The sequence below is a fragment of the Felis catus genome, chromosome E1 (genome assembly GCF_018350175.1).
Source record: "Felis catus isolate Fca126 chromosome E1, F.catus_Fca126_mat1.0, whole genome shotgun sequence".
Taxonomy (NCBI): Eukaryota; Metazoa; Chordata; class Mammalia; order Carnivora; family Felidae; genus Felis; species Felis catus.
The window spans coordinates 41,352,252-41,367,440 of NC_058381.1; the positions used below are offsets into that span (position 1 = coordinate 41,352,252).

The following is a 15,189-nucleotide window of genomic DNA, read 5'->3' on the forward strand; positions in this document are numbered from 1 at the left end:
CGCCCTGCCGGCGCTCCAGAGGTCAGAACGGGTCCACTCGCCTACGGGCCCCGTCGCGCCCCCTAGAGGCTAAGCTGGGAAGCGCGGCAGGCGTCGGCGGGTGGGCAAAGGTAGCGAGGGGAGGTGAAGGACGAGTTGAGAATGAGGAGACTGCCGGTTTGTAATTCTGTGACTTTTCTTTAGATTTGTCACTTCCGGGCGGAACCACTTTATTTCTTCTTGCAGTATCAGTTTTAAAAGTTTCTCCTTGGGAGAACCCGGCTTTCTTTTAAACACCCCTGAAAGTGGTAGACACACTTGGAGGGGAAGGTGAGAAGGTAAATTTTATTGTTTTATTTTATATTTTAAATTTTCAGTTATTAATCAGGAAAAACCGAGTCCTTCTGATACTAAATATTCAGATATTAAAATTATAAAACGAAAACCTTTTTGTCTTGGTGCAGGAATAGACCGATCAATGGAAATAATATAGTTCAAAAATAGACCAAGTGTACAGGGTATTTAGTAGGTGGTAAAGCTAGTATTCCATTTCAGTGGGGAAATGAACTACTTAATAAGTGATGAATGGAGCCAAAGAGCCTGAAGATAGTAGATAGTACGTAGTAGTGAGCTGAATCTCTGCCTCCCTGGTTACACCAAAGAAGCTCCAAGTTTGGTCACAAATTTAAGCATCAAAAATACAATGATTGGGACGCCTGGGTGGCTCAGTCCTTAAGCCTTTGACTTTGGCTCAGGTCGTGATCACATGATTCACGAGTTCCAGCGCCCCCATCCGGCTCTCTGCTGTCAGCACAGAGCTTGCTTTGGATCTTCTGTTCCCCTCTTTTTATCCCTCCCCTGCTTGCTCTCTCTCTCAAAAATAAATAAACATTAAAAATATTTTTAAAAAAAATACAATAACTAAAGGCACCCGATGAAAGCATTTGGTGAATATTTTTTATAATCTTGGAGTAGAGAAGGTCTGTCTAAGCAGGACATGAAAATCAAAACCCGAAAAAAGGAAAATATTGAATTTTACTCGTTAGAAATTAAAACTTTCCTCACCATCAATGACACTGTAAAAAAAAAATTTACAAAAGAAAAATGTAGAAAATGGTTGCAGCTCAAGATAGAAGGGCATTTCCTCAATATACAGAACTCTATTCAATCCATAAAAATACCAATGGGCCTGGAATGAAATGGGCAAAAAATATGAAAACGCAGCTCACAGAAAAACAAATGATTGATAAAGAAATAGATGTTTCATTTAATTTGTAACGAAGTCAATGGAAATTCAACTTAAGTGAGGCAGCATTTCTCACTTATGAGATTGATATAAGCTGAACCGGTTGATATCATCCACTGTTAACATTCGCACAACTATAGAATACCATTGGCTGGGAGTGTACATTAGTATAATCTCTCCAGAGGTCAAATTGGAAATGTCTATCAAAATTTTCAATGTTCATATTCTTTGACTTATAAAATCTCTAGGAATTTTCCTAGTAGATATTCAGGTGCACAAATGTATATGTACAAGAATGTTCACTGCTAAATGTCTTTCAGCAATAGGGGATTGTTTAAATAAATTGTGGTGTTATTGATTCAGCCGAATACCATGCAATCGTTAAAAGAAAATAAAGTGGGGCGCCTGGGTGGCGCAGTCGGTTAAGCGTCCGACTTCAGCCAGGTCACGATCTCGCGGTCCGTGAGTTCGAGCCCCGCGTCGGGCTCTGGGCTGATGGCTCAGAGCCTGGAGCCTGTTTCCGATTCTGTGTCTCCCTCTCTCTCTGCCCCTCCCCCGTTCATGCTCTGTCTCTCTCTGTCCCCAAAATAAATAAATAAACGTTGAAAAAAAAAGAAAATAAAGTAAACTTGCTTTTTATTTGGTTCATTTGGCCACTTTGAGGATAGTCTGAAGCAGGGCAAGGGTGGAAGCAGGGAGACCAGCTAAGAGGTTTTCCATGAATTGAGGCAAGAGATGATTGCCAATTGAAATAAAAATTATAGGCAGTATACATGGTATGATTTTATTTGTACAAAAAAACCATGGTATATGATATGATGTTACATGTTACATGTTACAGGAAGTGATGCACAACAAGCTGTGACTGTAACTGAACAATAGGACAGAGACTTTTTCTTCTACTTAATGCAAGTTTGTATTGCTGGGTTTTGTTTTGTTTTCCACAATAAGCCTATAATTCATTTACAACAAAATTAAACCTTTATAGAAAGATAATATAACAAATACAAGAAGCTATTATTTTTATATTTTCCATTAAGGTGTGTTTTTCCTATGGATTTTAACACAGTTGTGTTTGTACTTATAACCTATCTGCAATTTTTGTATCCTGCTTTGAAAATTTAACATTACAGGGGCACCTGGGTGGCTCAGTCAGCTAAGTGTCCGACTCTTGATTTCAGCTCAGGTCATGATCTCAGGGTTCATGGGTTCGAGCCCTGCATTGGGCTCTGTGCTGACATCGCAGAACCTGCATGGGATTCTCTCTCTCCCTCTCTCTCTGCCCCTCCCCTGCTCTCTCTCTCTCTGTTCCTCTCTCTCTCAAAAAAACAAAAAAACAAACTTTAGGGGTACCTGGGTGGCTCAGTCAGTTAAGCGTCCAGCTTTGGCTCAGGTCATGATCTGGCAGTTCACACTTTTGAGCCCCACGTCAGGCTCTGTGCTGACAGCTCAGAGCCTGGAGCCTGCTTTGGATTCTGTATCTCCCTCACTTTATGCCCCTCCCCCACTCATACTCTGTCTCTCTCTCTCTCTCTGTCTCTCTCTCAAAAATAAATTAAAAAATTTTTTAAACCTTAAAATTTAACCTTATATATTATTTTTCATTTTGCTACATAATTTTCATAATTGTCATTCTCATGGCTGCATTACATCCAATGAGTGACCTTAATGTATTTTTTTTAATTTTAATGTTTATTTATTTTTGACAGAGAGAGAGAGACAGAGAGAGACAGAGCATGAGCAGGGGAGGGGCAGAGAGAGAGGGAGATACAGAATTTGAAACAGGCTCCAGGCTCCGAGCTGTCAGCACAGAGCCCGACGTGGGCCTCGAACTCACAGACCGCGAGATCACGACCTGAGCCGAAGTCAGACGCTCAACTGACTGAGCCACCCAGGCACCCCAATGTGTTTCTTTTTTGCTGGAAATTTCCATCGCTTCCAGTTTTGGTGGTTACATTCATGCTGCCACGAAGAGCTGACTGATGCCTTGTGATAGGGTCTCACAATTGGGATTTCTGAATTAAAAGAGCATGGCTATTCCATGTCTACTGATTAACATTAGCAATTGCTTTCAATTTTTTTTTTCAATGTTTATTTATTTTTGGGACAGAGAGAGACAGAGCATGAACGGGGGAGGGGCAGAGAGAGAGGGAGACACAGAATTGGAAACAGGTTCCAGGCTCTGAGCCATCAGCCCAGAGCCCGACGCGGGGCCCGAACCCACGGACCGCAAGATCGTGACCTGGCTGAAGTCGGGACGCTTAACCGACTGCGCCACCCAGGCGCCCTTAGCAATTGCTTTCAAAAAAGGTTGCACATAATTACATTCTGCCTCCAGAATGAGAGAGCCTGTTTCACGATGTGTTGGCCAGTATTAGGTATCATATATCTGAGGAACATGGGCTAAAAAATGGCACTTGCCTGTCATTTTAATTGGCATCATTTGTTACTTGTATATACTGGCTTGCTGTAATAGTTCCTCTTTTGTGAATTTTCTGTTTCCATCCTTTGCTCATTTATCTGCTAGGCCCTTAATATTTTTCATCAATTTGTGTGAATGGTCTATTAAGGTGTTTTCCAGATGTGGAAAAATTTCAAAGTTTTATGAAACCAAATCTTTCCTTTTTTTCTTGGTGACTTATATTGCTTAGAAGGTTGTACTAAATAAATAAATAAATAAATAAATAAATAAATAAATAAATAAATATTAAAATTAAATTCTATTTTAAAAAAAAGACAGTTGTTCCCACTTCCAGAAATAACTTTCCTATTATTTTAAGTGTATGTGACCTTTCTATAACTGGTATTAAATGCAGTGTGTGGGACTAGATTGCTCTTCTCCTGGTATTGCTAACTAATTAGAGATTACAACCTTTTTCCTCTTGGGTCTTTCAGCATGACACCCCCTCCCCTCCAACACATACACAACCTGGAGGAGGTGAATGGAATCATCCCCAAAGAATTCTCACCTTGGCCTGGTTTGGCCGGTTCATAGTTCTACATTTCTTCCTGCTTGGCTGCCACCAACACCATCTCAGAAAGGTCCAGAGATGTAATGAGCTTTTAAAGCAAAGAGCATAGGGACACCTGGGTGGCTCAGTCGGTTGGGCGTCCGACTCCGGCTCAGGTCATGATCTCCCAGTTAGTGGGTTCTGGCCCCACGTCGGGCTCTGTGCTGACAGCTCAGAGCCTGGAGCCTGCTTCCGGTTCTGTGTCTCCTCCTCTGTCCGCCCTTTCCATGCTCATGTCTTGCTCTGTCTCTCAATAATAAATATATTTTTAAAAAACTAAAAAAAAAAAAAAAAAAAAAAAGAGAAGAGCATATAGAGATTACAACTAGGGATTTAGAAGTCTAGACTGCCTGGGTTCAAAACCTATCTTTGTCATTCCCCAGCTCTGACCTTGAACAAGGTGTTCAACTGCTCTGTGCCTTGTTTTCTTATTTATAAGATGAGAATAATAGTATATGTCACATAGAGTGATGTGATGATTAAATAAACTACTAATATTAAACACAAAGAGCAATGCCTGGCACTTAGTAAAGTGCCTGTGCCCTGCTGCTTGGGGAATATGTGACAGTTAGCATGCATAATGCTTGAGGGATTGTCAATAATGGACAAAATACCCTAAGTCATTGGGGTGCCTGGGTGGCTCATGTGGTTGAACATCAGAGTCTTGATTTTGGCTCAGGTCATGATCTCACAGTTGTGAGATCAAGCTTCACATTGGGCTCTGCACTGGGCCTGGGGCCTGATTAAGATTCTCTCTCCCTCTACCGCTTATGTACTGTCTCTCAAAAAACAGTACCCTAAGTCATCAATCCAATAAATATTTATTGAGGACCTACTATGTGCTAGTTACTCTTCTACCTCTGTAAGGATACACTAATGAACTGTTCTAGTAGTTTATATTCTGGAGGAGAGAATTTGACAATAAACTTATAAACAAATAAGATGATTGATAATGGTAGGTATTAAGGGTGGAATTGTGTCCCCACAAAATATGTTCAGGTCCTAACCTCCCAGTACCTGTGAATGCGGCCTGATTTGGAAATAGGGTCTTTGCTGATGATCAAGTCAATCAGGTCATTAGGTTGGGCCCTAATCCAATTTGACTGATGTCCTTTAAAAAGGGACAATCTGGATACAAAGATGGATGTGGGGGTGCCTGGGTGGCTCAGTCGGTTGAGCATCCATCTTCAGCTCGGGTCATGATCTCGCGGTTCATGAGTTCAAGCCCCGCGTCAGGCTCCGTGCTGACAGCTTGGAGTCTGAAGCCTGCTTCGGATTCTGTGTCTCCCTCTCTGTCCCTTCCCTGCTCACACTCTGTCTCTGTCTCTGTCTCTCTCTCAAAATAAATAAACATTAAAAAAAAAAAAAAAAAGATGAGACTAGCCTACGGTCCTCCAACCTCACCACCATCTTCCTTGTCTTCTCCATCTGGCATACTTAAAACAAACAAAATTGTGAAGTATAAAACACATATAGAAAAGGACAAAAATCCTAAATGTACAACTCAATGAATTTTCACAAATGAACACACCCACGTAACTGTCCCTCGACTCCCCTCCCCCATGTCCCCTTCCAGTTGCTACTCACCCCAAGGGTAAACAATACCCTCAGTTCTAAAACACCATAGATTAGTTCTGTTTTGAACGTCATGTAAATGGAATCATACATTATGTACTCAGTGGAGATGGGGGAGGGAGGGGTGATAAATGATTAGGGAAATGACTTTGCAGTGTGGGAGAGTAAACTTGTCACGAGCATGTAGTAGGCTCTCAGGCAGTGTTGTGCCCCCATTTGAGATCTGTGAACATGAATTTAAAGTGAGACCAGTCATCGGTGATCACGTTTGATTCACAAGCACCAAGAATGAACAGAGTTTGTTAAATATAGTGGTGCCCTCGACAACTGGTCGCTGAATAAATAAATAAAAAATGAGTGGAGTATTACATAAAACATTTGGATAGGAGAGGAAGGGAAATAAAGAAGGAATGTGTACCCTGTATCCATCTTCTTACAACCTATCTGAAGACAAAATACAATTATTTGAGAACAAAGTCATATTTCGACAAGCACAAACATATTAAGTTTTCAACTTAAAGTTACTGATTCTGAAAGAAATGCAGGGTAATGGCATACTTAACACAGGATGAAGTTGATTTGGGAAAGGATTCCTGAGGTTCCAGATCAGAGTTCGAAAGTTACCAGGTGCAAAGTGTTAACAAAAAGCAGAGGTAAAAGAGAGAAAACTAGCAGACGTTAATAAGCGAGATCGGCAGTATGGGCTATGTTGTATGTAGTCTTGAAGAAATGGAAAAGGACTTTGAGTTTGGAAGCAGGGATGATAATAATTATATAGTTTAAGGAGTAACCTCTTCATACTAAGCACTAGCAGGGAGCATATCTGGCCGGTGGCTGCTATTTATCTGCTGCCTGCCTTGTGTTCAGACACTGTGCTAGTTCTTTTACATATTCATAATTTCCAATATTCACAAACACAAGAGTTACATATTATTTGTTACCAAAATTCCATTTTACGGATGGGGGATTTGAGACTCAGCGTTTCAGTCATCTTCCCCAAAATATCAGTTAGTAAGGAGTTGAGGTGGGATCTGCAGCTAGGTCTGATTCCGAAGACCCCAGTCAGTGGCACTTCATTTAACCGTGTATTCCCACCATCTCTCTTGTGCTTCCCACATTATTCCTGGCCTGCCCAGGAATAATGCTGAACGGCCAGAATGACCCCAAAATGTAAATCAGACGACGTGCCTTTGCACTTAATCCAAAGTGTTTTCCTAACAATCTTGCCACCCCACTCCCACCCGCAGTTCACTAATGAGTCTTTCAATTTCTTCAACAGAACAACCTCTTCCCCTCCCCAGGGCATTTGCCTGTGCTGCATCTCTAAGTACCTTGTACCTTCGGAGCCTCTTCCCCTCACTCTTCCCCAGTTAAACCCTTTACATCCTCTAGATCCTCGCTTGTCACACTATCTGAGAGGCTGTCCTTGGCCATTCTACGTAAAATAGACCCCTGGTGTTCTCTATGTCAGTCACTTGTTTCCTAATATTTACCATATTTTGCAATTATGTTGTCAGATTATTTTCTAGTGTCTTTCCCCAGTATTAAGACCCAGGAGGCCAGAGAACTTGAGGCTTGTTTACCTTTGATGTCCCAGGGATGTGCTTTTCAATACAGGAGTGTCGCACCTCTGAACTGAGATGTACAGTATGTATAAAACTCATACTGGATTTCAAAGACTTAGCATGAGAAAAGAGTGTACAAGATCTCATTCATATTTTTATACTGATGACATGTTAAAATGATAATGTTTGGATAAACTGGGTTGAAGCACTGATCAAAACTATTTTCACCTGTTTTACTTTTTAATGTGGCTACTATCTAATTTTAATTATATAAATAACATTATTTCTAGGCTCCGGGACAATGCTGTCCCACGGCCTAGTGCAGTGTCTTCTACTTTATTGAGTGAAAGCACCAATGTTAAGAGACAGACCGAATGAATGGATGAGTGAAGAGATACGGTCTCTGCCTTTTATTAGGAGAATGGATATGGCGTTTGTCGTGGAAGTCAGGAGATCTGGGTTCTGGTCCAGGATTTACTGGAAACACTGTGTAGCCTTGGACAAGCACTGCCCAACTCTGGGCGCCAACTTGCCCATCAGGCAGGCAGCTGTTCTCTGAGGTCTGGAAGTGTATGAGAGTAAGTGGCGGAGAAAGGCGGGGAAGCCTGGTACAACAGAACTTGTCTTCAGTTGGCCCTAGCCTAACACTAGAGCTTGGGCCGACGGGAGGAGGCAGCAAGAGTCACAGACTAGAACCCCCGAGCCCAGCGCCGGGACCGCCGGCTTCCTCGGTCCCACGTCACTGGGGCGCGACGGCGTTGTCCGTCCTGTCCTCGAGGCGGCTGCGGTTCAGAAGGTCCCTTCGGTGAAGGCGAGTGCCGAGCCGACAGAGGGTCAAACAGTACTCGAGTCTCTCTAATGTTCAGTTTTCAGCAAACTACCTTCTGCCGCCCTCCCCACTTCATCCTTACCCGCTCAGGAAGCCGGGAGATAAGACTCCAGCCCGCCGCGTCCAGAGCTAGACCTCAGCGCGGCTGCGCAGGGCACGTGCTCATCCTCGCCGGAGTCCCGGCGATTGGCTGTGACGTAACTTCCGGCGTGAGCGGCGAAAGCCGGGAGGGCGAGCGAGAGAGCGAGCAGGCAGCAGGCAGCAGGCGGGCGGGCGGACGGCACGGAGGGAGGGTGCAAGCGAGCAGTGAGTGAGCCAGCGAGGGCGGCCGAGTCCCTAGAACAGCCGAGATTCCTCCCGTCCCTCTGACCCCCTCCCCGGAGCCCACAGCGCCTCCGGTCTCCAGTGGAGCGGACACGGCCCGGCCCGGCCATGGCCTCGTTGCTGAAGGTGGATCAGGAAGTGAAGCTCAAGGTAGCGGCACCGGTCCGGGCCTCCTTACCCCTCGCTTCGATCTCCGAGCAGTCTGACCGGCTCCCCACTCCCCATGGCGTCTTTGTCTCCCTGGGGACACCAGCTCTGAGCTTCCGCTCGGCTCAGCCCAGCCCCCCACTCCCAGAGATGGCATCGGGGGAGAGGATATTATAGGGTGGCCTTCTAAACCGCGTCTGGTGGTGGAGAGCCCCTGGGAGACCTCCGCGGACACGTGGTGGACTCAGCACTGTAGGCCAGTGACAGCTGGAAGTCCCCCAGCCCAGAAACGTCCCCCCCCTCCGGATGCTACCGCTGCTCTCCCCCTACCCTTGGCGTCAGGCCTGCCTGGTATCAAAGGCTGGGTCTGGATGGGGGTTGGCACGTTTGTGAGCTCACACCTCCCCTCTCTACCTGTCTTTTGTTTGCTCTCAAATTCAGACAGCTTCAGACACTGGAGGGAGGGTGGGAGGGAAGACAGGTGGGTGCTGCTCTTAAGCCCCGCTTCCCTCTCCCGAGATGGAGAAATGGATCCTCAAAAAAATAAAGTATTTACAGTCTGGGGGCCTCTCAGCTTCTCATTACAATTACAAGGTGAGGGGAAGACAGCTGGATTTGGGTTTTCCCATCCTGCCCTTACCTCTATTGGCCAGGTACTGACTTGGCTGTTACTGAATTGCTCTCTTTGTTAATTTTAGGTTGATTCTTTCAGGGAGCGGATCACAAGTGAGGTGAGTACAATAAACAAACATAAGTGTTGGTTGGTAATTGGGAGTTTCCAAAGAAGAGATCTGTAGAGAGAGACCATCCCACAATTATTAATTGAGCTGTATTTTCCTTCATCTGTAGGCAGAAGACTTGGTGGCAAATTTTTTCCCAAAGAAGTTGTTAGAACTTGATAGTTTTTTTGAAGGTGAGAGACCCTTTTCTTTTCTTCTGAGTCCCCAATTTTTTTGGCACTGGTCTTTCTGTCAAATGGGACAAATCATGTGTTGATTCTATTTTGTTTTGTACTGTAAAACACTCTCATTTCTTGCCCTTCAAATGAAATACTTCTTTGTTCATTTTGAAAAGACTAATGTTGTTTTGGGGGTGGGTGTCTCTCTTTCAGGAACCAATCCTAAACATCCATGACCTAACTCAGATCCACTCAGACATGAATCTCCCAGTCCCTGACCCCATTCTTCTTACCAATAGCCACGATGGACTGGACGGTGTGAGTGTCCTGTGTTTTTCTTTGTATTCTGAAGCAATAGGTTCTCTATTCTCTGTTCTCTATTTCCTGGTCAGTTTGAACATGTACGAGGAGACAGCGGGATTCGGATCTAGGAACAAGGGCTCTTACAGACATGATGATTCCAGTACACCCCTTTTCAACCCTAATTTTCCTTTATAGCATGAACTGTATAACCTAATGCTCCACTGTCCTGGAGTGAGTTCCAAATAGGACTAATAGCTACAGGTTCCCTCAAGTTATCTGGTCTGTCCCTCTGGCTCTAAGCAAGATTTTTCTTACCCATCCGAATGTCTTGAGCATTGTTTACAGGATGAGTAGTTCTTACTATAGAATTGTAGTCCCTGTCTTTGCCCCTGCATCTTTAGCACCTAGCGCTTGTCAAGTTGTTCGTTCACATTTTTAAATAACACTGATAACACTGTGTTGTTGTTTGAATTACTGTCTCATCGATAGAGCTTGCAATTCTGGAAAGCAGAAACTGTCTCAATCGTCTGTATCCCCAACACTTAGTACTGTACCTGCTACATGTATTAAGTGCTAAATACATGTTTGTTGATTGAATATTGTGCTTCTTTGTGGAACCAGAAGATTTGTACATATTCCCTTAATTATCCTCATCTTGCATTTAATAGTTCATTTTCCCTGTTGTGTATAGTATCCACCCCCTCCCCTAATTGCTTAATGTGTTATTTGAAAGGAAAAAGTGTAAGTTGTTTTGTGGCAAGAATGTTTTCTTAAAGCCTTGTGTGTGCTTAGTAAATTGTGCATAAATTAATAAAACAACTTATGGGGCCAAAGAAGGGATTGGACTTGCTTGAAGGGTGACTTGTGATGGGGGTATGTCAAGAGCAGACTAATTGCTGTCTCTGTGTCCTCAGCCCACTTACAAGAAGCGAAGGCTGGATGAGTGTGAAGAGGCCTTCCAAGGTAAGAGCCTGCCCCACCTTACCCACTCCCTGGCTAGCAACCTGAGCAGGAGGATTAGGTCTGGTGGTCTCCTGGTCAGGAGATAGAATCAGATTTTATTTTTCAGAGTTAGCATTCTCAGATTCTCCAAACATAATCATTATTTAGCACCCAAAACCTAATTTCCCGATAAACAGAGAGGGTTTAACGTAGTGTGGACTGCCAAGGGTGAGAGATTAGAAGTGGCTACACATCTCAGATTTTTCACAGAAGTCCCAGTTTTGTGTTATTTTCTCTTCCTTAGTAATATTGGTACGTTAAATCTTTAGAGCATATTTTAATTTCTTTATTCTTCAGACTTTGGTTATACTTTAGACACTCCTTTGCTAATACGTACATTTTCTCTTTTTGATTCTCTTGGTGGTGTCATGGTTTGCAGATAGGGTTGTGATAGATAAAAGGCAGAGGTCATAGCATCTCATGGGTTTGGGAAGAAGAGAGAAAGGTGGGGGGTGTTAATGTCCTCCCTACCCCAAGCATTTGACCTTCGTGTCCCTGCCAGGAACCAAGGTGTTTGTGATGCCCAATGGGATGCTAAAAAGCAACCAGCAGCTGGTGGACATTATTGAGAAAGTGAAACCTGAGATCCGGCTGCTGATTGAGAAATGCAACACGGTGAGGCGGGGGCTTGTGACCTATGGGCTGACCCCATAGCCCCAGACCCAAATAGCCTGGCTTGAACTGAAAAATGTTGGATGTGCATTGGGAGGCATGGACGTTATAGGGGGGTTGGCACATTAAGTGTCTTGGCTCTTGTGCTTCTGGCATGTGACCCTGGCGGCATGGATTGTATACTTTCGTGGCTTCAGCAGAAAAGGCAAGGATCCTCATTTATATACTGTATTATTTATCACATGTATTCTGGTCCCCTCACCCTCCAGGTCAAAATGTGGGTACAGCTCCTGATTCCTAGGATAGAAGATGGGAACAACTTTGGGGTGTCCATTCAGGTAACGTGCTCGTATTACAAACCGGAGAGGAAGGTTTGGGAGGTTTACTTTCCTTTCCCCTGCTTTGCCTGTTTTCCCTTTCCCTTTGGTCTGCTCTCTGGGTGACTTGGAAGTGACTTGACCCACTTGGTTTTTTTTAGGAGGAGACAGTTGCAGAACTAAGAACTGTTGAGAGTGAAGCTGCATCTTATCTGGACCAGATTTCTAGGTAGGGCTGCTTGGGCCTGGCCCAGGAATCAGGGACTGGTGACGTGGCAAGCACTGTCCAGGGTCTCCTGCAGCTTCCTCCTCTTCTCTCTCCTTCCAGATATTATATTACAAGAGCCAAATTGGTTTCTAAAATAGCTAAATATCCCCATGTGGTAAGTAAGGGTTTGGGGGCCTGAGGGTGGAGGTGGAAGGAGAGGGAGACCGTTTCTGGGCAAGAGCTGTGCGCAGTCTGGCGTCGGGAACTAGCCTGTTCTCTGCCCTCCTTTCAGGAGGACTATCGCCGCACCGTGACAGAGATTGATGAGAAAGAATATATCAGCCTTCGACTCATCATATCAGAGTTAAGGAATCAATATGTAAGTAGCCTGACATATTATCTGACTGCCCACGGTCACCCTGGCTATTAGTTCTGGGGATCATTTTCTTGCTGTGCTCTGGGGGTCAAGACAGGGGATGGAGTACGATAAAATGAGTAGGATAAATTCTCATTAACTGAGTGTTGAGAGCCATGAAATCTTTGGGAGCACGTAGCTGGGGACCCCCTTTCTCTTTGGACTGCAGGGAGTGCAGTGCAGTGTAGGCATGAAGATACGGGCATTGGAGTCAGACAGGCTTAGGTTCAGAACCAATTCTTCCTGTAATCTGTGGCCTTGGGCAGGTTGTTGAACCTAAAACTCCAGTTTCTTCATCTCTAAGATGAAACTTAGAGTATCTACAGCACCAAGGTGGTTTTTAAAAGTGAGTGAAATAGGGGCGCCTGGGTGGCTCATTCGGTTAAGTGTCTTGACTTTGGCTCAGGTTGTGATCTCGCAGTTCATTGGTTTGAGCCCTGCGTCGAGTTCTGTGCTGACAGCTCGGAGCCTGGAGCCTGCTTCGGATTCTGTGTCTCCCACTCTCTCTCTGCCCCTCCCCCTGCTCACACTATGTCTCTCACTCTCTCAAAAATAAACATTTTTTTAAAAATGAGTGAAATAACACATCAAAGACCCAGTATAATTGTTAGTACATTAGGTGCTCAGTAAATGTTAGCTGTTGCTAGACACTTGGGTCCTGGGAAGTACCCGGGAATCCCGTGTGTGGGTATTAGAGAGGGGAGGTGGCCACCCTGAATTTGCATTCCGGAGAGTGAGATTGGGATTATGCGTATGATTGCTTAGGGATTTGTGGTTGGTATCTTGTTTCCTTGGGAAGTTGGGGTGGAATAAATGTGTGATTTTCTGACCTTTTCTCCCAGGTCACTCTACATGACATGATCCTGAAAAATATCGAGAAGATCAAACGGCCCCGGAGCAGCAATGCAGAGACACTGTACTGAGGCCAGGGCCAGGGCCAGGGGACTCTGTGAGTCTGGCTCAAGACCGACATTGCCTTGGTTTGTTACATGACTATCGTGATGGGGAAACTGGCTGGAAATAGTAATCACACCTCTCTCTGTTTTTAGTTAGAGTCTAATGAAACTCTCATGTAGTTCTGTGACGTGTTTACCTCTTTTTTCAGGCCTCAGGAACTCTTCTATTTCCTTCCCTAATACCCTACACCCGACCTGTCCTAATTTCTGGAGAACTCCAGGTTTGTGTGTGCAGGATATCAGCACAAGAATATTTGTGTTTTCTCTCCCTGCCCTTTCCCTCCTGTGTCTTGGGCTTTGTGTTTTTTTCCTTCTTTTGATTAGTTGATTAGAAGCTGAGGGAACTGGAAGGAAAGTGCTAGGTGTTTTTTAGGAACTGGAGTCGGGGGGTCCAGCTCCTCTCCTCTGACATAAGGTTAGTGTCTCTTGCCACTGTGTGGGACATTGGATCTTCCCTCCCACAGTTTCCCTGGTAATGACTTAGGGTTTCCCATTCACATACCTCCCACCTTGAACCTGATCATGACAAGAAACACCTTAGGCCTTCAGCCAAATCCCTAGCTCCTTGAGATGTTTTTATAACTAGGATTTTCACATACACATATGTGTGTGGTATACACAGACAGACAGAGCATATGCCTTCCTACTCTGTTACCTGATTTCCCCATCCCTTCATCTGTGGTGTTGTCCCATACACCCCCCCCCCCCCCAATCCCATGAACCCTGTCACACATCATTCAGAAAGTGATAGTTGTCTTAGTCCTCACCCCCAGGGCCCTTTGTTTTGCTATTATAGCCTCTTGGTGCCCAGAGGCTGGTAAGTTGGAGGAGAGCTAAGAGATGAGAAGCAGAGGATTTGGGGAAGGCCCCTTTCTCTGTGACTCGGGTCCTTTCGGGCGTTATTGCAAAGGATGGTCCTCTGACTCCTGGTTGCCTCTTCCCAGGCCAGTTGTAAATGGGGTGGGGCTGTCTGCAGCTGTGAGGGCCAGATGCTGCTGCTCCTGCTGGGCTTTCCTATGGGAAAAATATTTCTCTTATTTATAGTATTGTGCTTCCAAGGAAAGCAGCACCTGTGTGTGTGTGTGTGTATGTGTGTGCGTGCACACGTGCACGTGCGCATCGTGTGTATGTGAAAATCTGCTGGGCAAGTCAAAACTATAGAAGAGTTGCCTCCTGTCTCTCTAATCTTCCAGAGATATCACTTGATACAGCTTTTCTGTTAGCCGTCATCAAACCCCCACTTTTTCATTCTGCCACTACTGGAGAGTCCGTTTCTGCAGTCAGTCTGCCAGTGACTCTCAGTATCTGTTTCTGACTTTTATTCTTCCCCCGTCTCCTTGCCTTCAACCCCAATCACATTTCCGCCCAGATGCATCATTTTTACTCCCAAGTATGCTGTAGAGAAGGAGTCAGGATGCTGTCTTCCCATGAATAGTACTCAGTAACAAACCAATTGCATTTTAGTTGGGCAGTGCCCCTACCCACCCTCCAGATCCCTTCCAGCTGAAACCCTTCCCTACTGCCGCCATGTGTTTCTCAGTTTCCCTTTTTGTTTGTTGGATTATTCTGCCCTTTCTTCTCACTCTACCACCCTTGGATCGTAATGTAAAATTCTTTTACCATGTCAAGAAATTATTAAAAATGCAGGTACTTTGACCTCTTTCTAAAGCTGCAGATCCTGGTGCGATACTCTGGTGACTAGGGACATACCCGTACTCAAGTGCGTGCACATGGGCACACCCACCTCCACATACACCGCCAGCCACCCTGTTGGGGATTTTTATACCAATTGAGCTCTTTTC

The 15,189-nt window shown here is 44.7% G+C and overlaps 1 protein-coding gene across 4 annotated transcripts; it reads left to right on the forward strand.

The window, feature by feature from the left end:
- Positions 1-8,405: 8,405 nt before the first annotated feature.
- PSME3 (proteasome activator subunit 3) lies at positions 8,406-15,061 on the forward strand. Of its 4 annotated transcripts, none has more exons than XM_045045008.1 (11): positions 8,406-8,679; positions 9,375-9,407; positions 9,526-9,580; positions 9,780-9,892; positions 10,792-10,840; positions 11,382-11,494; positions 11,761-11,829; positions 11,970-12,037; positions 12,137-12,191; positions 12,309-12,395; positions 13,274-15,061. In XM_045045008.1, the coding sequence occupies exons 1-11, from the start codon at positions 8,638-8,640 to the stop codon at positions 13,352-13,354; spliced, it is 765 nt and encodes a 254-aa protein (XP_044900943.1). In that variant the 5' UTR covers positions 8,406-8,637; the 3' UTR covers positions 13,355-15,061. The 4 variants fall into 4 exon arrangements, with proteins under 4 accessions (XP_044900943.1, XP_003996957.2, XP_044900942.1 ...); XM_003996908.6 differs by having other exon boundaries at positions 8,408-8,679; positions 9,526-9,589; positions 9,788-9,892; XM_045045007.1 differs by lacking the exon at positions 8,406-8,679 and adding an exon at positions 9,142-9,270.
- Positions 15,062-15,189: the final 128 nt, after the last annotated feature.

What these genes read in the sequence shown, in the direction of transcription:
- PSME3 (XM_045045007.1), top strand. Translation starts at nt 9,196, where the DNA reads ATGGAGAAATGGATCCTCAAAAAAATAAAGTATTTACAGTCTGGGGGC. An exon ending in CTTCTCATTACAATTACAAG is followed by an intron (nt 9,271 to 9,374) that starts GTGAGGGGAAGA and finishes TGTTAATTTTAG; the next exon opens with GTTGATTCTTTCAGGGAGCG. An exon ending in GTTGTTAGAACTTGATAGTT is followed by an intron (nt 9,581 to 9,779) that starts TTTTTGAAGGTG and finishes GGTGGGTGTCTC; the next exon opens with TCTTTCAGGAACCAATCCTA.